At 35.8% G+C, this 24,605-nt stretch overlaps 1 protein-coding gene across 12 annotated transcripts in view; it reads left to right on the top strand.

Moving 5' to 3' along the window:
- LOC144959132 (uncharacterized) overlaps nucleotides 1-24,605 on the top strand; it is a 155,308-nt gene that overhangs the window by 117,390 nt on the left and 13,313 nt on the right. For 6 of the 12 annotated variants that reach the window (XM_078891606.1, XM_078891602.1, XM_078891604.1 and 3 more), the window contains exons 10-21: nucleotides 522-797; nucleotides 1,438-1,491; nucleotides 4,029-4,157; nucleotides 6,492-6,610; nucleotides 7,401-7,497; nucleotides 7,976-8,141; nucleotides 9,231-9,320; nucleotides 10,033-10,270; nucleotides 11,025-11,145; nucleotides 12,103-12,230; nucleotides 17,804-18,430; nucleotides 23,274-23,449. In XM_078891606.1, coding sequence (XP_078747732.1) covers nucleotides 522-797; nucleotides 1,438-1,491; nucleotides 4,029-4,157; nucleotides 6,492-6,610; nucleotides 7,401-7,497; nucleotides 7,976-8,141; nucleotides 9,231-9,320; nucleotides 10,033-10,270; nucleotides 11,025-11,145; nucleotides 12,103-12,230; nucleotides 17,804-18,430; nucleotides 23,274-23,449 — 2,221 coding nt within the window. The remainder of the gene's footprint in view (nucleotides 1-521; nucleotides 798-1,437; nucleotides 1,492-4,028; nucleotides 4,158-6,491; nucleotides 6,611-7,400; nucleotides 7,498-7,975; nucleotides 8,142-9,230; nucleotides 9,321-10,032; nucleotides 10,271-11,024; nucleotides 11,146-12,102; nucleotides 12,231-17,803; nucleotides 18,431-23,273; nucleotides 23,450-24,605) is intronic. The other 6 variants (XM_078891612.1, XM_078891608.1, XM_078891610.1 and 3 more) reach the window with 1 other exon arrangement.

Below are 24,605 nucleotides of genomic sequence, written 5' to 3'. Positions count from 1 at the left end.
ATAAAATGGACGTTTCTGTGTCTTCTATTCCCCTATATCTGTTTTCCAAGTTTGCTTTCGGTTTTTGGCTTGGAATAGGATTACTTTATTTTGTCCTGGCCCAAGTCCTTGGCTGGGAGGGAAACAGTCAAATGTGTATTTATAGTTTTGGGAGATGATATTTTTTCATTGTAAATCATCTCTCTGTTTTGTACCGCTACAATTTTAGTTGTGAATATACAATGTTCTGTAAGCATGTTATTGTACTTCCTTAATAGTACCTTGTGCTTGTGTCAGGACGAGAATTTTAGGTGATCTCAAACTAAGCACACTGACACTTGCACTTTGAATCTACGTCTGTTCCCTATTTGAACCATTCCTCTTTGACTACATTTTCTTGTATGCTTTTAATTGTAAATCTTGAATTAAACATTTTTTTTACTTTCCCATTTCCTTTCTTTTTAGTGACGCTGGAATCCTTTAAAACGAACAAACTTTTTATTTTTTCAATCATACCTATTTACAATTTTTCTCTCTCTTAGATGCACGAGGACTTGAAAGATGACGACAAAGACCTCCTCAACTCGGACTCCACCGACTCACCGAGGGACGGAGCCAGCCCCATGTCCGAGAGTGAACAGCATTACATTCTAGAGGAAGAGGAGGATAGCAGGAAGGACGGAGGCGATACCTCCGCCACCTCTACGGATGAGGATGGGCTGGAGCACCTCATCAGCAAGGAGGATGGAACGCCCACCAGCCCTGCTCCATCCTATTCCCATGAACTGGATTCTGCTGTCATTGCTGAACTCAAAGAGGTAGGTTTTTTTCTCTCCGTCATATCAACCCAATCCAATCCATACTGTTTCAGTTTCAGTAGTAAATAATAATGTGAAATTGAATGTAAGCTTCAATTTAATTGCAAAAACATCAAATGAACGTTTCGGGTTTTCCCCTTTATCAACAAAACAGGATGAATGAAACACCACAGATGAATGAGATGATGTGGTAGTGGCGTTGTCTCTGTTTTTAGGTGTTGCTAGGGAACTCTTGTAAAGCACTTTGAGCACGTTTAGTGAATGTTGGGCAACATAAATATAAATGTTCAAGATAATAAGTTTATCCATAAGTGGGAAATGAGTAACCTACCTCAACAAAGAATAATGATATTAATAGTAAGGAAACTAAGAAAAAGAAGAAGAGAACAAGGAGGAGGAGGAGGAGAAGAATTCAATTGATACTGATTTTCTCCTCTTTTTTTTCACATAGTGTAAATCATTGTAAAGACAAAACTCTCATGTAAACAATATTTCTTAGGGCTCTAACATTTCACAACTCAAGAGTTATACCCCTTCAACTGCCTAACTTCTGTTTCAACTGTCCCACTTTTACATGTGTATAGATTTGGATATTGTACGTGGAAACGTCTCATCTCAATTCATTTCTTTTCTTCCCCAGATTCAAAACAAATTGTCCACATCTCAGGAAGAAGTGGCCAATCTCAAATCTAAGGTAATACATATAAAATTAAAGTAACAAAGTAGTCCTTCAGAGCCATTGGGCCCATAGAGCAGGAGTTGGTTTATCCCATGTTCTATATATAGCGTGAAACAGACAATAGCAATTGTTTGCTACCCTTTTGATACGACGTTAGTCTATCGCATAGTATTTGCCACCAGATCTAACAGACCCAGCTACCCAATCACTTCTGGGTGGACAGGAAGGGGGGGAAGGGGGGGGGGGGGGGGTTCAGAAAAAAATCTTGACTTCACCCGGAATCAAACTGAGCAGTCCCTCTGCATGTGAAGCAAGTACTCTATCAACTGAGCCATTGGGATCTCCTAGTATACAATGGGATTGATAATAATAGGTCTCGCCAATTCTTGATAATGGGATATTTTATTCTCAAACCTTACTTTACCCTTTCTATAGCAATGACTATGAAAATTTTTCTTTTCTATTTTTGTAGGAAATACTCCTCTTAAATCAAAGCCCTATCTCCACTGAGTAAAAATCTTTTTGAATTTTGGAAATCCATTAATATATAACAAAGTTATGCAGTTTCAAATATGTCATTTATATGGATGACTCACAAAGAGAAAAAAAATACCGAAAATATGGGACGCTTTTTCTGCGTTTTTTTCTGGTTCGTGGCTGTATCTCGCTTAATACGTGGAATTAGATATTAAAACTTGGCAATTTTTTGGCACAATTATCAGAAAATAAGATGAAGACATCAGAAGAGTTCTAACTTGTATAGTTTTAGAGCTGTATGGCTAGGGTCAACTATAATTTTGTTTTAAAATATACATAATATTGATCATTTGGAACTTTTCCGAAGTGTAATTTTGTGTCTACAACCCATACAAATGACACGAAAAATGCCTGCTAAATTATTATCAACCAGTCCAGTGAGACCATGGCTTATGTTATTTCTAGTATTTATTTGAGAGAAAGAGAGAGAGAGAGAGAGTTAATTAATCTACTATCCCTATGACATAACAATGAAACAATACCTTAATTTTAAAAAAGCGCGCGAGGATTTGTGTCATCAGGCATCCGTCGCGAACAAGGTTGCCAGATGGCCACGTGTGTGGCCAAATATATAATTTTGTTTCTTTTGTTAAATTTTATTCCTCTATTTTTATCTCAGTGACATTTATCCTAGTCTATTCAATTTTCTGTTTGTTAAAATTTAGTTCATTTTAAGTGGGCCAGTCTTAATAGTGAAAGCCATATGATTTTCTATTTAGCCACTTTTGAAGTCGAATTTGGTCAGGTTAAAGTCTGGCCACCTAGCAGCCTTGCCTCGCTCACGTCATTTTCGTCATTTTCGTGTAGTGCGATGGTGGAGCAAAATGGCCGTCTCCATATTTTCACTCATTGAAATGCAAATTGGGTTGATGTTTTGTGAGCATACGGGAAAAGTACTTATCACAATCCATTGAAATTTGAAATATAAATAGAAGAAATGTGCATATATAACCTTGTGAGCGACAAAATCTCTCCTCTTTGTAGTTTTAGAAATATTGTACTCCAAAGAGTAAAAATCTATTTTTAATGGTCTTCTGGTAATCGTACGAGTTTTGTCGCTTGACATAATCTAAAATGACCTCTTTTCTAACTGTGTGCCAACTTTCAGTCATATTCATCGATAAACAGTGTCGTAATTCATTTTTTAAAATAGCATATACGAAACGGCTTCGTCCCATATTTTGTCCCGAATTTGGGCACTTCGTGAGCGAAACAGAAGCCCAAAGATTTGTGCGGGATAGTCATTGCTACTTTCTATGTATTGTTATCTGACGGGGTCATATCAGATTTATATGTGGGTTCTGGTAGTCGAGACTATTTCTATAGTCTATAGAGAGTTTATTCATTAATTTAAATATATTGCTTGTATGATCTAATTGCCCATTATCAGATTTAGGGCTAATTACAGGTTATAAAGGATTGTACTCATTTTTCCAAAATCTTCCTCATTTTGGCTCTCTTGTTATACACATTTACACGGGCTAGGGTTGGCAGTACTGCACAAAGCTACACAACCCAAAACATCCACTAGAGGTGATTAGGGTTGTGATAACATCCAGTTACTGAGCATCGCCAGTCCCAATACTTTGCATGCACTGTCGAGTTTGGACATTTTATTGTACTTCGTCTATGACAGAAATGTTTTCCTAAATTGATGATAAGCAGGACTTGTGAGCATTTTATCATACAGCATACCATCAACTTAGGTCCAGGCAACTCAGTTGGTAGAACACTCGTGTCACATGTAAAGGGTTCAAGATCGATTCCATTTGCAGTCCAGATTTTTTCTGACCCCCCCACCCCCCTTCTTGTAGACCAAGCAATGATTGGGTAGCTGGGCAATTTAGGCCTGGTGAAAAGAACTTAGTTATGAAATAGCATCCTATCCAAAGAGTAGCAGGCAATTGCCTAAAGCTCAGAAGGATTACCTATACCATCAACATTTAAATTTATCTTTGTCTTTATTTGATTCCCTAACTTTGTTTTTTATTTCATGTAATTCTTGTTGTTTTCAGGTCAATCAATTGGAGACAACAGAGGCTCAGAGGAAAGTTGTGGAAAAGAAATACGAAGAATTAAATCGGAAATATACAGAGAGAGAGAAGGTTTTCGACGTGATGAAGAAAGAACTCTCCAGTTATAAGGTAAGAAAGGCCAGTGAGTCGTACTGCTGGAATTAAAGAACTTTTATATTTGTTTTACCATTTACGTCGAGTTGGAAAATTGGTCAAGGCATTGCACTGTGACCCGGAAGGCCTCGGTTTCGAGCCTTACATCAGGTACTTTCATTATTTTTTTCCTTGGGAAAGGTTCATCAACAAGCATGGCTTGTGCTCTTGAGCACGTTGCTGGTCAGCTGTCTCCACGAATCAAGATCCTCTGCGATGCGCATGAAAGGTTATTCACCCCCAATTTGTTCACTTTGGACAACATGGGTGATTCCTGTTGACACCAGACATCTTGTTTGATGGATTATCTATATTCCGTCATGAAATGCCAGGGCAACGGTATCTAATGATGCCATTGTGGAAGGGTGGAATTTTTAAAAGAAATTTATGCACTGTGACTGGGAGTGTCCCAGGTCCAAACCTTACTTCAGGCATTTTCTTTCTTTCTTTGTTTTTTTTTAAATTTTGTTTTTTTTTTTTGGGGGGGGGGGGGGGGGGGGGGGGGGGTTTGGTTCGTTTTTTTTTTTTGAAAGTTGAGTAATCCTCAATTTAATCACTGTTGACATCAGAGGTTTGTTTGATGGATTATCTATAATTCTTCAATGAATGGCTAGTTGCAGGCAGCCTCTGATAACGCAATGTGGAATGGCATGAAACTCCCATAGTGGGCAGGGAGGTACATACTTTGTCTTCTATCCCCCTATGTCTGTTTTCCAACTTTCTTTCTGTCTTTGTCTTGGAATGCGATTACTTGGTTTTGTCCTGGTCCTGGCTGGATACCCTGGCTGGGAGGGAAACAGTCAAATGTATAGTTAGTTTTGGGAGATGATATTTTTGTTTCCTTGTAAATTATCTCTCTGTTATGCACTGTATTATGTTTTGTTTATGTATATGATTTGTAAACATTTGAGTGTATTCCTCTTATTAGGGACCTGTGCTTGTGTCTGGATGAGACTTTTAGGTGATCTCAAACTAAGTACACTGATAGTGTGCTCTTGAAATCGACATCTGTCCTATTTGAACCAATTCCCCTTGGTTTGCCTTATTCTTGGTTGTTTTAAGTGTAATTCTAGAACTTTCTACTATCCCATTTGCTTCCTTTTTACTGGCGCTGATATGACCTTAATGTGTTGCAAGCGCCGTAAAACCCTTAAAACATAAAACAAAAACGAATGGCATGAAATGCCTTCAGTTGAACCTGACACAATCAAATTTTTACAGATTTTTCCAAGAGGGCAATGGCTGATGTGTGATGTGGACCTCAATAAATAGGGCACCGCTTTCCACTTTGTCGCTGTGGCTGCTGTGATGAAGTTTCCAGCTCGGAGATCTCAAGAACATTTTGCTCATCCTATTGAAAATTAACAAAAGCATTTCAAAGTACTACTGATGTAAAAAAAAAAGAAGATTCTTTTGCATTTGTCTTCCTATACTGATGATATTATTAAGTATACAAGTATAAAAAGTGCAGGTCCTGATAGGTCAGTTGGTAGAGCACTCGTTTCACAAGTAAAGGGGCCAATATCGATCCCGGGCGATGTCAAGATTTTTTCCTGACCCCCATATCCACCCAACAGTGATTGGGTAGCTGGATCTGTTAGATCTGGTGGAAAGTACTTTGCGATAGACTATCATCATGTCCAAATGGTAACAAGCAATTGCTATTGTCCATTTGATGCCATAGAATCCGGGATAAACTCCGGCTCCTTTGGCCTAATGGCTCTGAAGGACGACTCTACTTTGAATATACAATATTTTGAATTTTGTTGACATTTTTCCACATCAGGTTATCAAAGTGACAAATTACGGAGCAGGCACTGGTGTGAGATAACGATCTGAAAATTTATTAATGAATAAAGAAAAAATGCAAGAAAAAAAAACCTTAATCAAGGCAGGCTGAATTTTTGGGGATGGTTTTTTTTCTTGTGTTTTTCTTTCTTGATTTGTCTGGCACTATTCCATACACACTTTTACAGATCCCTATCATATACCAGTGTCTGCTACTCCCTAAGGTGTCGCTTTGATAGTTTCAAAAAAATAAAAATGGAGCTACTCTAATGCCTTCCTTGTGTTCAATTTTTGTGTTTTGTGATGCAAGCGATGGTTCACAGCGGAAATGCGTACCTTTGTAAAGAATATAATTAAATCTTCTTATCAGGTAGCCTCTGTGGTTGTCATGGTAGCATATCTAACCAGTACTCAGGAGGTCTGAGGTTCGATCCCTTGTCAAGGAAGACTGATTTTTTTGGGATGGCTTTTCTTTCTTGCTCTGTCTGGCAGTGTTTCATAGACATTTTTCCCCCCCCCCAGGATATGATGGTGGCCTCCCAGAGTCAGCACATCGAGTTGGAGAGGAAAGTGAAGGAGTTGGGAGCTTTAGAGAAGAAATATCACAAAGCCAAAAAGCTTATCAAGGACTATCAACAAAGGTTTGTTATTTCAAATTGATTTCTATTTCTGTGTTGAAATAGTTTGTTGGAGTCCCCCCCCCCCCCCCCCCCCCCCCCCCCCCTCCCCTGTCACAAAGATTTATCATTCTGCAGGCAACGTTCCCTTCTCTCTTATTAGGGACCTGTGCTTGTGTTTGGATGAGACTTTTAGGTGATGTCAAACCAATTACTTTTATAGTGTGCTCTTGGAATCTACATCTGTTTCCTATTTGAACAAATTCCCTTTTGTCTTACCTTTTCTTGGGTGCTTTAATTGTAATTTTAGAACTTTTTACTAACCCATTTTCTTCCTTTTTATTGACGCTGATATGACCTTAATGTGTTGCAAGCGCCGTAAAACCCTTAAAAACAAAACAAAACAAAAACAAGCCTTTGCTTGTGCCTGGATGGGATTGATAGATAATGTAAAACAAGCACATCAGTGGATTGATTGCTTGTGGAATCTTCTGCTCCCTTTTTTTTGAACCAGTAACCTTTGTCCTGCTTTTTATTTGGTGTTTTTAACTTCAGATCTACAAGTTATCCTTTATAACCTTTCTTGTTACTGGCACTGAAATGAAATTTTATAGTGTTGCAAGTGCTGTAAAACTCCTAAAATCAATACATACATCTTAATTTTTTAAATATTTTTTTTTTATCAGAGAAAAAGATATAATTTTCTTACACTAAAATGACCAAATAGTCTTGCAGGCGCTGTAAAACCCCTCAAGTCAAAAAATCATAAATCTTAAGTTTTTTTATGTTTTTGTTGTTTTTTTTTTTTTCCCAGAGAAAAAGATTTTATCCAGGAGAGAGAATCATTGTTGGAGCAGCAAGCAGAGAAAGACCAGCAGTACAATTCTCTGGTCAAATCACTCAAAGACAAGGTAGGTTTTTTACCTCTTGTTTAAGTCTTTTTTTCTTTCTCTATTTCCTTCTTTCTTTTCTTTTCTTTTTCTTTTTCTTTTTTTTTTAAATTTATTTTCCTTTTCTTTTTCCTTTTTTATTTTTATTTTTTTTGTTTTTTTTTTTAAAATGTAATTATGATGACGATTAAGATGACTAAAAGTTCTTAAAAGAAGAGACTTGTTTTATTTTTATCATTCTTCTTCTTCTTGTTATGATATATTTTATATCTTTTAATTATTATTATTATTTATTATATTATTATTATTATTATTATTATTATTTATTATTATTATTATTATTGTTATTGTTGTTGATGTCATCATCATCATCATCATCATCATTATTATTATTATTATTATTATTATTATTATTATTTTTATTATTATTTGATAGTAATCAGGAAACAATCTTATTTATCAGTGCTCTCTATCCTTTCCCCACCTCATCTGCCGCTAGATTTTTACATTAGAGAAAGAAGTGAGCGATGCCAGACAGGTAGCTGGTCTCCCCGACTCACCCCCAGCATCATCCGATTCCCTGGACATCTCTGTGACGTCCGCCAATGTTGTCAATATGTCATCTCCAGCTGTCCCAACAGATATGACACCCGACAGGAGGTTAGGTATGTGAAACAAATTATTGGGGAGCAGCAGGCAATAGTGTGAAAATGTGTCAATGGTCGTAGCCTTTGTAAACTTATATAGCTGGATGGGGCTCATGACCTCCCATAGTGGGCAGGGAGGTACATACTGTGTCTTCTATCCCCCTATACTATACCTGTTGTCCAATTGCTTTCTGTCTTTGGCTTGGAATGAGATAACTTAGACTTAGTTGTCCTGACCCCGGCTGGAGAACTTAGCTGGGAGGGAAGCAGTCAAATGTATAGCTATAGTTTTGGGAGATGATATTTTTTTTTCTCGTAAATCATCTCTCTGTTCTGTACTGTATTATGTTTTGTTTATGTATTATATATGATTTGTAAAACATTTGAGTGCATTCCTCTTAGTGGGGACCTGTGCTTGTGTATGGATGAGACTTTTAGGTTATCTCAAACGAAGTATTTTGATAGTGTGCTCTTGGAATCTACATCTGTTTCCTGTTTGAACCAATTCCCCTTTGTTTTACCTTTTGTTGGGTACTTTAATTGCAATTCTAGAACGTTTTACTATCCCATTTTCTTCCTTTTTACTGGCGCTGATATGACCTAAATGTGTTGCAAGCATCTTAAAACCCTTAAAAGCAAAAACAAACTTATATAGCTGACACTTCCCAAAACATTATGCCAAAATACAATACTGCAAGCTGAAATCTTTTCTTGATCGCTTTTTTCACTATTATGGCCCTCAACTCTGGAATTCCCTACCTCATTCCATTAGAGAAATGGGAGACTATTTCAAACATTAAATCTGCTTTAAAACCCACTTGTTTACAATTCATTGTACACCATGCCGACTGGAATGTTTGTATACTATTATTTTAGCAATATGTATTTTGTTTCCTTGTTTAATTTTGATTGTATCATGTAGTGTCGTGGTTTTTAATTTTGTTGTTTTTAAACATTTTTATTTTTATTTTTATTATGTAAAGCGCCGCAGAGCACGATTAACGTGGATGTTTAGGCGCTATATAAATTCATTATTTACCATTTACTATTACCTTTGTTCCTAACGAATCAATCCATTATCTATAAACTGCTTTCCTTTCTTTCCAGATGATTCCCTATCACCCCTTACCCAGTCCACAGAGGACATTTTAGAAAACTCCATCGGTTCAGAAATATCAGACATCGCCAACACGCCAGGTCAGAAATCGGATACTTTTTTGTTATTCTTCTTAGTTTATTTTAGTGATTTTTGTTTTTTATTTGTTATTATGAATATTTTTTTTTTTATAACGAGGATTTTTCTCATTTTTTGTTTTGTGTTTTGTTCATAACTGAGTCGAATGACCACCCTATTGTTGACCTTATTGATATGACTTTAAAGTGTCATTTGGGCCGTAAGATCCTTAAAGTAAAAATGAAAATGAAAAAAAAAACAAAAAAACACTTGGATGCCTCAGATGTGTCTAAGTGCAAAGAGGAAATATGTCCGTTTACCTTGTAGCCATTCATGTTGTTCAGGCTTCCTTCTTTATTATCATTTGTGTGGCTATGTGGTTTTATGGTATGACATTCAATTTGGATCAGAAGGTCCAGGGTTCGAATCACATAGTTAAATCCTTGGAAAAGGCTCTTTACTGACATTGTCTCACCGTACTCGGGTGTAAAATGAGTATCTGGCCTTTAGCAGCGTTGTCTCTGTCCGAAAAAAAAAAAAAAGAAGTAATATGGCCTCACAGACATCCTCCTGTCTCATTTTACATAAGTGTTATCGTTGGCTAGGGACCCTCCCTTGTATAGTGCTTTGAATACATTTAGTGGATATTGCGCAATATAAATGCTTATGTTTGTTTTGTTTTCTTGTTTTTTTATTAGCGTGATTTTAGTGATCAAGTTTTACTGTCACTTTCAGATGTGGAGGACACTGTCATTACAGAGACAATTACCATAGAACACATCAGCCAAGTCCAGCACAGTGCTCTCCCCTTGTCGTCTCCCTCACCTCTACCAGCACCCCAGGATGATGGCATTTCCTGCGAGTTGAAGATGGAAGAAAGAGATGAGGACAAGACGAAGAGGAAAGAGGAGGAAGTGGTGGAGGAGAAAGAGGATTTTTATAGTATACCACCCTCTGCCAAAAGTATTGCAAAGTAAGGGTCCAGGGAGAAAAAGTCTCAGTAAAAATTATCATTTTTCCTTTCTTTTTTTTTCAAAACCTTTCACAGATTGTGGTTTGATCTTTTTATCTGCGGCCTTCTGCCAAAAATATTGCAAAGTAAGGTTTCAGGGAGAAAACTTCTTTGTCAAAATTGTCTTTTTTCTTTTTGTTTTTGTTTGGGTTTTTTTTTTTTCAAAACCTTTCACAGATTGTAGTTTGATTTTTTTTTTTTTTTATCTGGGTAGGGTTTTTGACCTCCCATAGCGGGCAGGTGGTCACTTGCTGTATCTTCTATCCCCTAAATATGTTTTCCGAGTTGCTTTGTGTCTTTGTATTGGAATGGGATTGCTTGGTTTGTCCTGGCCATGGTCAGTGTCATTGGCTGAGAGGGAAACAGTCAAATGTTTAGTAATCGTTCTGTGGGAAACGATAGTTTGTTTTTTTTACCCTTGTAAATAATCTCTGATAGGTACTGTAGTATTTTTTTTTTTGTTTTGAATAACATGTTTAGTAAGCATTTGAATATATTCTTCTTAAAATAGCCTGTCGTCTGAAATGATTTTAAGTGATGTATTAATGGGGTTTTTTTTATTGTTTTGTTTTTGGCTGAAGAAGGGTTTTGAGCCCGAAATGCTTCATGTTTGTAATTTTTTGCTAGTTTTCGATGCTGTTCTATTCATTTTTGTTCATTACTGTTTAATGTGTTTGATATATCTGTCTATCTCACTCTCTCTCTCCATCCTCAGGTCCGATTTTGACTCTATCGTGAATCAAGCGTCCCCCTTGTTGGACTCCACCCCGATTCGAGACAAGGCACAGTTGGCTGGACAAGCCCATAGGAGGCCTCCTAGCAAGAAATTATTGATGGTATTCCCCCCCCCCCCCCCCCCCCTTTTTTTTTTTTTTTTCTTTTTTTTTTTTTTTGGTTTTTACTATAGGATTTCAAGGATTCAAAGGTTTATCTTTTGGCAATTGTCGATATAACTCATAGATAAACATGATATTTCTAATCAACAAATCAAGACAGGTAAAATCAATAATAAACCAAAGCAAACAATAAATTGATGATAATAATAACAATAATAATAATAAATATCATCATCATAAGAATAATAATAATAATGATAATAATAATAATAAATAATAATAATAATAAATAATAATAATAATAATAATAATAATAATAGTAATATTAAGAAGAAGAAGAACAAGTAGAAGAAAAAGAATGATAATAATAAAATTATAAAAAAATGAATTAGTACAAAGTTTCAATATTATCATGTCATCTATCCAGTACTGGATTGGTCTTGATTTCAAGATCTTATCACTTGTGGACAAGACGTACTGAATATGACTCTGAACCGTCTCTCTGGATTTGAAACTAGTCCTTCAGATCCATTGGGTCCATGCAGCCAGGGTGTATCCTGTTTTCTATAGCATGAAACGGACAGTACCAATTGCTTTCCACCCATTTGATAGGACACTAGTCTATTGCAAAGTACTTTCAGCTACCCAATCACTGCTGGGTGGACAGGATGGGGGGGGGAGGGGGGTCAGGAAAAGAATCTCTACTGCACCCGGGATCAATCTCAGGGGCCTTTTATGTGTGAAGCGAATGCTTTACCAACTGAACTATTGGGACCCTCTGTCTGGATTTTAAGTGATGTATGATTGTTTTTATTGTTTTTGTTATTGACTGAAGAAGGGTTTTGAGCCCGAAACGTTCCAAGTGTGTTATTTTGTTCTATTTTCAAAGCTGTTATGTTAATTTTTGTTCATTATTTATTACGTACCCCACCCCCCCCCCCACCCCCCTGTCTCCAGCCACAGGATTCGGGCAGCGTGGCATCATCCTCTCTAGATCAGGATGAGACGAATAGTGTTCACAGTGAGACTGACGACGGAGGGGGCATGGATGAGAGTGGTCTGGACATGTGGAATAAACATGACAGGTAAGGAGTGGGTGTCACATGACTGATGGTCTTGGTGGTCATATTGTCCTTTTTAAAAATTTTTTGTGGTCTAGGAGTATGACACTCGCCTTGGGTTTGAGTGCTGTTGAGGGTTGCCAGATTATTTTTCAACAAAATACCAGGGGAAGACTCAAAAAATGCCAAAACACTCCAAAAAATGCCAAAGTCTGTTGACTCCCACCCCCACTAAGAAAACTACTCACTTTTGATAGACAATTTACTATCATATCCTGGTGGCTTGCGTGTTTTCTTTTCTTTTCTTTTTTTTTTCGTTTTTTTTTAATTATACTAAATTTCCTGTTGGGGTAATTTTTTACCTACTGACTACTAAGTGGAGTGCTAAACCACTACACCACGGTTGGACTTTAAGAATGAAAAAGAAATACATTAACATGAAAGGTAAATACGTAAACAGTTAAATAATTATTGACAATTAAGAAAACTTACTGTTTCGTGTTTCTTATGAAACTTAATTAAGAAAAGGTGTCAGTTGAAGTATAATATACAAGAAAGAAAATGCCAAATGAAAATGCCAAATGCCAAATGATTTTTCTAATGCCAAAGGTTTTCAAAAATGCCAGATTTTTGGAATCTGGCATTTAAAATGCCAAACTGGCAACCCTGGTGCTGTTGTGGGCAGGGCAAAATTTGAGTCCATAGAAAAGGTTCTTTACGCACGTTTTGGGATCGCACTCGGGTGTAAATTGAATACCTGTCTAGTTACACCATGGAAATTGGCTATTAAAATATAATGTACTGGTGCCTTACTGGCATATTGTTTCATCTTACATGTTAAGTTTGTTGTCAGCTTGGGACCACTTGTAAAGTGCTTTGAGCACATTTAGTGGATATTGCTTTATATGAAAGTTATATGAAAGTTTTATTTCTTCTGGGGGTTTTTTTTCTTTTGGGGGTATTGTTGCTGTGTAAAAGTGGAGGTATTTATAATAAGAATTGTTTTAGGTATTTTTATAATGGCTCCTTTGCAATGTAGATTTAAGATGTATTGTGAATGCCAATCTTTATTACTCGGATAGAGTCTCTTATAATAATCCTTTCTTTAATTCATAATAGATGGCTTGACAGGCATATTTTACATAGGGAGCTACACTCAAGTAGGGTTTCTGCGAACACGGTTTAATAAAAAATATGGTTTACTGAAACTCATTTGAATGTCCCAAATTTTTTTTAAGATATGAGAAAGTGCGTATGAAACAGTGCCAAACAAATCAACAAAGAAAAATACTAGAAAAAAAAAATGTCCCCAAAAAGCAGTCTTCTCCCGACTGGAGTTGAACCTCAAACCACCTGATTACTGGTCAGACATACTACCATCACACTACAGAGGGTTTTTTTTCCCTTTTTAGTCTTTATACACAGATTACCCGAACTACGGTTTCCTCTTCTTCAAACTTTCTTGCATGTCCGGAGAGTTTTGAGGAAATTATGCTTTAGCAGTCAAATAGAATCGTCACAAAAATTGTTCTGTAAAAGGTTGTTGAACCATTGGTATTTTCTTTCTTAATTTGTATGGGTTTTTTTGTTTTTTTTTCGGTTATTAAAAAAATTAATTCACAATGATGTTGTTTAGTTAAGCAAATCTAAATTCTTCCAATTCTTTTTACAAATTGAACAAACGGCTGCTCCCTGGTCCTGTAGCAGACTGTAAGTTTTGTGGATTGTTTTGTTTTCTTAAGGTCTGTGTGGTGTTGCCATGGGTGAATATTATATATAATATGCATTATCGTTATTGCTGTGATCATTGCTATTATATAGAATATGATGGATTATTATTGGCATTATTATTAATATTATTATTGCTATTATTATTATTATTATTATTATTATTATTATTATTATTATTATTATTATTATTATTATTATTATTATTATTATTAGTATTATTATTATTATTACTATTATTATTATTATTATTATTATTATTTTTATTATTATTATCGCTCATCAAATTTTCGCAAATCCTCTTTTGTTTCTCAACCTTTGACCTTTCTCATCTTTGACCTCTCTCTTAGCTTTTTACCTGTTGAGTGTCTGACTCTAGACTTCCCAATTATCCATTCAATTACTTAGTCTTTACTAAAGAGATATAAAACAGACATTGATGTGCAGTGAGCATTATGTTTTCCCATTGAATGCTGCATTTTTGGTATTCTTGATATGAAGTGTATACAAACATACAGCCATCAAATAAAATGGAAAAAAAACAAGAACAATTTGTTACTTTGACACAAGTTTGGTGCTGCTGCAATCATCTGGACTCAGAAACAAAACTGTCTACTTTTTTATTGTCCGTAATTGTTACCGAAATTTGGTGTCAATTACCGACTTGTGGTAATGACAAAATATTACCGTTTTTGATTTCACAGCAATTTGGTCACAGATATTTGAGAAAACTTTGTTTTAGATTTTTTTTTCAGTTACCCCAGTGTTCAGAGAAGACTAAATGTTTCCCTTAAAAGATATAAATGCTCATTTCCACACCCTTGATCGTTAAGTCGATTGCCAACTCATAATAGTTCCCATCAACAATAAAGTTTATTTTATGTATAAAAGGTTGTATTTAGAATTTTTGTTTGTTTGGATTAGTATGACTGAAATACCACCACTTATTGCTGATGAATTTTGCATCGGTTATTTACTTTCAAATGTTCAAGTAGGCAGGTGTACTTAGAAGTGGAATTTATGACCATCAATTGTGCACGCAGAGACACTTTCTTTGAGTATCTCCTAAATATATAGGCCTAGACCAGTTGTTTACTCCTATTCCTTTGGCAGTGGCAGAAGACAGCATAGCATGTATTGTGATGTGTTCTGTGGAAATCCTGTCTCTTTATTTTCCCCTCTCTTTATAAAGAGCCTGGATTGTGTTTGCTTGTTCATTATGATAATTACTCAACATGCTTTTTTTTCCAAATTGTTTCAAAAACAGATTTTGTTTTCTCTTTGGGTTTTGGTGTAAAGATGGCTCAGATGTTTGTTTGTTTTTTTTAAGAAAACAGTTTTATGTTATTCATATAAAGACGGGATTTATTTGTTGTTGGGTTTTGTTTTATGTTTTGCTTTTTTATTTTTCTTGGACTGTTTTTCTTTTTTCTTTTTCTTTTTTTTTTTTGGTATCTTTGGAGCGGGGGGGGGGGGGGTTATTACTTTATATATTCATATATGCCTTCCAATTGAGAAGTATGACCCTCCTAACCTGCCTATTTCAATAAGTCAATATAAACTAACCGTTCATTAGCCATTGTGCAGGTCTGAGCCATCTTTGCTTTTTTTAAAGTCTCTCTCTCTCTCTCTATTTAAATCTTTGTTGATATTAGCTTGAATCATTAAAAAAAAACAATGTTTTTTTTTGTTGTTGTTTTTGAAAAAGAACCTTTGATATTTTTGTATGTATTATTCCATGACTTTCCGCCTTTCTTGACCAAAAAGACTGCCTTCATTTCTGTCCATGTGAGTAGATATAATATTCACTTTTCCCTACATCAACTCTCCCCCCCTCCTTGTACATATAGCAGCTACAGCCATTCGTCTTCACCGTCGTCAACCTTTTCTTTTCTTTTCTTTTCTTAATGATTTATTTCTTTTCATTATTTTTTTTTGTAACTTTTGTTTTATATTTTTTACTTATTCAAATGATGATAGCAGCAAGAAGAAGAAGACTAGTGAGGCATTTCTGTAGCCTCAAGCGTGAAGCTCAGAAGCCGTATTTTCTTGAAAGATGAATCGATATGAAAAATATATGACTCATGAGTTTTGGTTTCTTTACTTCTTTTGAGTTTGGATAAATAGTAGAAATAAAAGTAGTCCTTCAGAGCCATTATACCTCTATAGGGAATGAGATTAGCGGAAGAGTAGCGTCCCTTGATTGGACCTCACCCATAGTCTGCAGAAAAGTTATTAGAGAGAGAATGTCATGTTGGTTGTGCGCATGCGTCTCTCGAGTGCCAGACAAAGCATAAAGGAAAATACTAGAAAAAAAATCTGATTTTTTTTTCATCAATGATATCAGATTATTTATTTGTTTGGTTAAGGGAGGTCTAGCTGTGTACCAAACATGACACAACATGGATGAATAAAGGGGATAGATATCATCACTGAGATAACAAAAACAGCTGGAATGGGCTGTCTGATGACTGTGCTTGTGAAAGGCATTATGTCATTAGCCTTTTTATCAAGAACAATGTGAGGGAAAGTTTTTCTCCAAATGATGAGAATTATTGTAGGATGTAGTATGAATGGTGGTGTGGTGCCCCTCGGGACTCTTTCTTTGTTGGGATGTGTGAAGACAATGCCACTGGGATATATTATAGTAATAACAGTGAGAACCTAGTACATAGTGTGGGGTGTAACATAGAATTGATCTCTTGGCAATTTGCATAGTTGGATGAAAACAGTCATATGATGCAATTTTTTATTGAATATTGGCGGGGGAGGGATGGGGGGGGGGGGGGGGGGGTATTTAATCATAGAGAAAAATGTAAGAATCTGTTTAACAGATGTCAAAGACTGCACCTCCCACAGTCTTTGTGAAGTGGTGAATTCCAAACGGCTTGTTCAAAATATGAGAGACAGATCTGGACCCAGGTGATGGTGGATATGAGGAATATTGAGAGTTTTTAAATGAGATGTCACATTTTGTCAATAGAAAATAACTTTACATCATGTAATAAAGTCACACAAAATTGTTACTTTTTGGATCACATCGTGCCACGTGTCCGATAAAGCTATATATTATATAGGTATTTACCGATTATTTATTTTATCACTTTAATTAGAGAAAAAAAATGAGATTAAACGTTATTGTTGTTAGTTTTGTTGATATTCTATCAACGTCAATATTGCTTATTTTTAAGTATCTCTGTTATTATTTGTTTTATTTATATTTTTGATTTTCAGTTTAGTTTTGACCAATATGAATATTCTTATCCTATTTGATAGTTTTTTCCTGTCCAATACCTCATGCCTACTTTATGTCTATATTGTCACACATTGGACACATTATCTTATTACTATTATTATGATATTAATATAGCATTGTCGTCTGATTTTTATTTTGGGGAACGGGGATGAGGGGAGAGACCAGGCTTGTATTCATGAGTTCATTTTTTTTTTTATTTTCACCATTCTTAGAGAGCCAGCATTTGTTGTGTACTACTGCAAACTATTTTTTTTTTTTTAAATTGTAATTTTTTGGTGAAAAAGTAATTTTTTCCTTGTCCTGTCACAAGTCTTTTGTTGTTTGTTTTTTTTTTTTTTGTTTTTTTTTTTCATTTTCATGTGCACTCATTCATCCTTAATGTTTCATTCATTGTGTTTTGTTGATAAAGGGGAAACCCGAAACGTCCACATTATGTTTTCGTTTGATAAATTGAAGCTTCCAGTTCATTACTCCTTGTTATTTATTGCTAGCTTTTGATGTCACTTCAAATCTTCAAATCCAGTTGTCATTTTTAGTGTCTATTGTTTTATATTTTATCTCTAACTTTCCATCATTCTCTGCCTTTTTCAACCAACTCCTGATTTCAATGTAGCGACAGCACCGTCAAGAAAAGTCTGCTGAAAAAGAGAAAACCACTGCAGCCACCACAACCTCATTCTCCTGACAGCAACACCACTACCACTACCATCACAACCTCCACCACCATCATTGCTGCCATAACTGCCACAACGACCACCACCACAACCATCACTGCCATAAGCACACCTACTACAACATCCACCACCACCACCACCACGACAGTCCCACCCCCTACCCCACCCAAACCCAAACACCTCCCATTGAAAATTCCCCCCAAACCAACAGCCAATCCGCCACAGGTTTCTTCTGCTCGTTCTTCATCAGTCACAACAGATACCAATGTTAACGTTATACCAGTGCAGCAGCCAACGATGACAACAACAACAACGACAGCGATCATATCATCATCAATATCAACAACACCATCTCCTAAAGCATCAACACCACCATCATCAACGTCGTTGTCGCCTTCAACTCATACAAATACAATCCCCAGTCAGCATGTTGTGAATGGCAGTAGTAACGCTACCACCAACATGACAACAACCACAACAACAACCACCAGTGGTAGTGGTAGTACTAATCGTAGTGGTGTTGCTGCTCCAGCGATGGCTACCAACAATACCCATTTATCCCTGAGGTAAACCCATTGGAATGCCTCACACTCAAACAGCTGGTTGTTTGTTTGTTGGTTTGTTTGTTTGATTGATTGATTGTTTGTTTTCTAACAACTTGTGTTATTGTTGTTGGACATGAAATGCCTCGCCCAACCCCCCCCCCCCCCCCCTACCTACTTACCTGATACCCCATGACCCCTGGTCTGGATATAATATAGACAAGCAATGAGGTTAGATGAATGCTAGCTTATGGAAAGCTGTGTAGAGTGACTAACCATTTGTTCTCTCTCTCTCTCTCTCTCTCTCTCTCTCTCTCTCTCTCTCTCTCTCTCTCTCTCTCTCTCTCTCTCTCACACTCTCTCTATCTCCCTCTCTCTCTCTATCTCTCTCTCTCTCTCTCTCTCTCTCTCTCTCTCTTTCTCTTGTCCCCTCCCCCTTCCCCTCACATACTTGCAGACAGGGATTTCTCACTAGTCTCAGGGTAAATGTCTATATTATTTTTAAAAGTAAACAAAATCTCAGGCCTGCTGGAATCGATTTACTGGGTTGTTTTTTACCCAGTTCTTTTGTTTTTCCTTGCTGAATATGAAATCACTTGCATGATGGCATAGGATGTCATCACAGCAAGGTGCTGGGTTCGAATCTTTCTCAATGTTAATTTTCCTTTCTTTCCTTTTTTTTTTTTTTTTTTTTGTTCATTTCTTTTTACTTATATAGAGGTTCAATTTTTGGGCTCAAAATATATAAAATTAAATAAATAAAATTCTCTTTATTCATCCCTAAGGGGAAATTTGTCTTTGGGGTCTGTCTGCTCCAAGACTGGAATGAGTTCGGGGGAGGTGACTTGCTCTAATGTGTTGTAAACATTGATATTCTAGCTCAGTCAATATTTGATATCAAAAACGTTAGGTGTTGAAATGACCTGAAAGTTACAAAAGGAATATCTAAACTTCTAACCAAAACAAATCCCTATAAATCAAGATGATAAACTAACAATAAATTCCTCCTCACCTTAAATTTCTCCTTATCCTTTGTTTATTTAATCTCTTTTAAACGACGACATCACTCATTGTTATTCTCCAAGTCTCCAATTGTTTTTCTCCTTCATCCAATTGTTGCACGCACTTGGAACTTATTTGATGTGTACTGTGTGTGTTTTGCCTTTTGACATTGAAATACTAATCCATGCTTTTCGATTGTTTTAGATGATAATTTCTAGTCTCATTCCAGGATACAGATATAGGTAGTTCTTCCTTTCTATGACAAATCATGTATCTATTTAAACTTTTGGCCATAAAACTCGTCCTTCAAATATCCATCGATTAAAATGACCCTCATTTTTACCAAAAACTCTCAAACCTGGGAATTCCGTGAAGTCCCAGGTTGGAGAGGTTTTTTTTTTCCATTGTAAATTATCAGATGTCATGGACCCTTTGTGAACATTTGACTACATAATCTCAATTGCGTGAGGTTCCATTAAATAATGATGCAGGATGCTATTTAGATTGACATTTGTCTTGATCCACATTAAAGACCTGGATGTTTGTTGACCATTTTGTAATCACCTGTTGTTCTATATCATCAATTGATTTCATGATTCTGTGTTGATTAATTGGTTTGCATACAATATACAACTTTTTATCAAGGATTGACATTAATGTTCTATTTACTTGACAAGTTATTGAAAAAGCAGACTAACAGCTTGATCTGATCAATGTTCCGTGTTGTATTTGCCTTTGACCTGTATTGATTTGAACGCTGACATCATTTTCTATGCTACATTTTTTTGGATTAATTCATTCATTTTTGGTTTTGTTTGTTTATTTGTTATTATTCTTTGTTTGTGTGTTTTGATGGGTTTTGTTTGTTTGTTTGTTTTTTTTTTTTTGGTTTTATTTTTTTTGTGTTTTCATTTTTTAAAACTATCAAACCGTTTCTTCAAGTCAGCTTGTCGTCATTGTAAATTGCCAAAGTCACAGCCCAACCTAGTGGAAGTATGTTAAGATTTTTATAAAAAGTGTTATGTTTGCCATAATTTCTCTTTTCTTTTGATTTGTATATCTTTTAAGGAGATTTTGGAATGATTTTTGTTTCATTTTGAGCTGACAATTTTGTAATTAACTAAAATGTTATACTGCATCAAAAAGACAGAAGTGTATTATTTGTGGGTAAGATGGGGGGAGGGGGAGGGGGAGAGTGATATAAAGAATAACCTTAGTCACCAAATTTTATTCTTCCCACGATTGTTGTTGGACGGAGGACTGGGGCAAATATCTTATCTTGCTCATAATGCAGTTTGTGCGGCTATCTGGTCTTGTGGTATGACAGTCACTTTCGGATCGAAAGGGCCTGGGTTCAAGCCTCGCTTGGTGCATAGTTGAGTCATTGAAAAAGGGTCTTTACTCACATTCTCTCACCATTGTTCCGTCCGGAAAAAAAATGTAATATCATCTAACAGGCGTCATGTCTCGTCCTACATGTTAAGTGTTGCTGTTGGCCTGGGACTCCTTGTAAAGCGCTTTGAGACTTTGATTGGATATTGTGCTATTTAAATACTCTTTAATATTATTATTAGTAGTAGTACTAGAATGGCATGAGGAAGTAGTTTTGGTTTGTTTTTTTCTCTCTGTATAGATTAACAGTGACAGCCATTCACATTATAGCTGAAATCAGTGGGTTTATTATGAGATGATACTTGATTGGTAGTTTGAATGGTGTTGTGATACGTTAGACTAACACAATGCATTGCCATAGTCTATGAATGGTGTGTAGGATTTGTCTTTTTGAAGAATTTAACTGGGCTCTCAGTAAATAGTTTATTTCTTCTGAGCCATTCATAAGACCCTCCTTGGAACTGAAGTTTGTCCCGATTATCTCCTCACTTATTTTCGGTATCTGGTCTGTTTGGTCTGGTTTTAAGAACACTCTGGGAAAGACTTGCATCCAAAGGGTAGCAAACAATGATCATTGCCATTTTAACATCACATAAAGCATTAAAATTGGGACTTGTGCCTTGTTACTGATAAACCGTTTTTACTTTTATTCAGTCAATTCAATAATCAGGACTTCACAATGGAACATGGTAGATAAATGTAAATGAAATAAGAAATGAACATTTATTCAGTGCGTTTACTCCTATTTATTTTGTTCATATCAAAGTGAGAAATTATGGAGCAGGCACTGGTGTAAGATAAAGATCTGAAAATGTGTGTATGAAAAAGTGCCAGACATAACAGAGAGAAAAATACAAGTAAAAAAAAAAAAAAGAAAAAAACATCCCCAAAAATCAGCCTGCCTCAGATATCCTGTTTGTTACCACTATAGCACATGTGTGTTGATATCTCATTGTGTTGATGTGTTGATGTGTTTACCTTACTACTACAATTATAAGATTGCCTTTGACGTGCATGATATGATATTGACATGGCATTGATGTTTGAAATGTTTTCACAGTCACAGATTGATTGAATTCCAAAGCTAACATATCTAACTGGTTGTTTGTATTACCCAGAGAACTATTGAAATACGACACTTGGGTCTTTATTGAGGCCCTGGTCTCATTTTATTCCTTTCTTTGTGAAAATAGTAGGGTTAGCACTCTTACAGTCGGATGCAAAATGAAAGAATTGTTGTTTGTGTCCCTTTTTAAACAATTGGAGCTATTTCACGCATATTTAATTTTGGTAGGAATTCTGTAACGATTATTCCTTCTGTAAAGTTGTAAATCGTTTGTTATTGTAGTCCTTCAGAGCCATTAGATTAGGCCCACTGAGCCAGAGTTTATCCTAGTTTTTATAGGACGCACGTCTATCGCAAAGTACTTTCCACCGTATCTAACAGACCCAGCTACCCATTCACTGTTGGGTAGACAGGGGGGAATCAGCAAAAAGTTTCGACTGCACCCGGGATCAATCTTGGTCCCATTTAATGTGAAGCAAGTGCTCTACCAACTGAGCTATCAGGACCCCCCGAAAACATCTTTATGTGCTATTAAATTTTTGTTCTGAATATCGTAATCTTGAAATGTAAACATTTGAGTGTATTCCTCTTTGTGGGGACCTTTGCTTGTATCTGGATGAGACTTTTAGGTGATCTCAAACGAAACACACTCAAAGCATACTCTTGGAATCTACTTCTTTTCCCTGTTTGAACTATTCTACTTAATTGTACATCTAGAATTGTTTTTACTATCCCATTTTCTTCTTCTTATTTTTTACTGGCCCTGAAATTACCTAAACGTGTTACAACGCCGTAAAACCTTTAAAAAACAATGAACTTACAGCTGTAAAGATTCGTGTGTTATTGCCACAAACTTATTATTGAATCAATTTGTATTCAATATTTAATGTATGCAAACTTAGCAAAGCAGAATGGTATAATGTGTCAGATTTTAAGACTTTCAAACCGATCACGTCTTAACATTCGGTGGCCATGTTTGGTGACTAAAGCCTTGAGAGATCATCTATAATTGTTAGGGTAGTTTGGTGACTGTTATGGATTTACAGAAACTGGGAGAAATATTCTGGTTTGGTCGTATTGTTAGAGAAAAAAAAAGTTTCCCATGCTGTTACACTCAGGCTACCAGGCTCATTTCCACACCCATCATAGCTCAATGTGTCACTAACTCGTAATGGTGGCTGTCAACAACAACAGTTGTTTTTTACATTAAAAAGTTTGTGTGCAGGATTTTTTTTTGGTTTAGTTTCACTGAAATTTTTCCATTTATTATCGATCAATTTTGTGTTGGTTACTGATTTTGACATTTTCAAGTATGTTACTATTTGGTATTTGAAGAATGTATAAGGGGAATAACTCTAATATTGTCGCAGACTTGTAATAACATTCCAACGATTATCTCCCTTTCAGGAAAGATGACAGCGGCTCAGACACCTCCTCCTCTTACTCCCAGTCCTCCTATGACCCCAACAACCCACATTTCAAGGGAGGTCACTCACAAATTCCGGAATCAGTCGCCCCGGACGCAGACGACAACAGCATCGGGGAAGGGGGGGTTACTCTAGTTTCTGCTAAACCCTCAAAAGGTAAGAAATGCAACAACCAAAAAATATAGAAAGCTTCATTGCTGTAAAGTAAAAAAAATAGGAATTTTAATATAGTTTATGACGTTTGTGGAGTTTTCACGGTTTTTATCCATACTTCATAGAAAGTTTCTTTAAATGATTTTTTTTTTAATTTAAATTCTTTCTTTTTAATTCTATATATAGATTATCATTGAGAATTCACACCTTTTTTTTTTTTAAGTGATATAGTACAGACACCAATTTTTTTTCAATTATTCAAAATGTAATTTTTCCTCTCACTTATTTGTGACCCATCGTCTCAAAATTGTATTATGTAGGGTTTAATCAGTTCCTGAAAAACTGAGTTGAGAATGAAATTAATGAGATTTACCAGCTCAAGTTATTTTACAATCCAAGAAATTGTATTAATTTCCCACCATAACGAATTAAATAACAATGTGAAATTGAATGTACACATTAATTTAATAAATGAAAACAGATATATAAGGCGGACATTTTGGATATCCCCTTTATCAACAAAACAGGATGAATGAAACACTGTGTTATCCCATTCATCTCTAGTGTTTCATTCATCCTTTTTTGTTGATAAAGGGGAAACCCGAAACATCCACATTATCGGTTTTCGTTTATGAAATTGAAGCTTATATTCAGTTTGACATTGTTATTTATTTCTTTGCGCTTGGAGCAGCAACATTGACATTCCCCACCAAAACGAATGGAAGTCAATCCCAAATTCCATGTTTGTGGATAGACATTCCATGGCCAGCATTCCGTTCATCCCGACATAACAACGTTTTGAGATGGTTGGTCACTTTTTATGAACCACAATTTTTGGATGAAATCTTAGCTCGGAAAAGGATTCATAAACTTTAGAGTCGTAGTCGTATTATTGGAGACACTTGTGGATGGAAACAGCCCATTGATTTTATTCTGGTTAGAGGAGAGGATGTTGCATAGCTTTTGCATATCTATATTGATGAAATGAAGAATCGAATCTAAGCTCTTAGATGACGAGGAAAAAGAGAGAAAAATAGTTTTTAAAAAACATTTTATTTTCATGAATGAATACATGTTTAATTCAAGTATATTTAAAATAGTAGTCCTGTTAGAGTCATATGTACCATTATTCTAGAGTTCATCCCAGTTTCTATACAGT

Source organism: Berghia stephanieae, chromosome 13 (genome assembly GCF_034508935.2).
Source record: "Berghia stephanieae isolate SIO BIC M18660-M18661 chromosome 13, UCSD_Bste_1.3, whole genome shotgun sequence".
Classification (NCBI taxonomy): Eukaryota; Metazoa; Mollusca; class Gastropoda; order Nudibranchia; family Aeolidiidae; genus Berghia; species Berghia stephanieae.
This window is presented reverse-complemented; position numbering and strand designations above follow the sequence as displayed.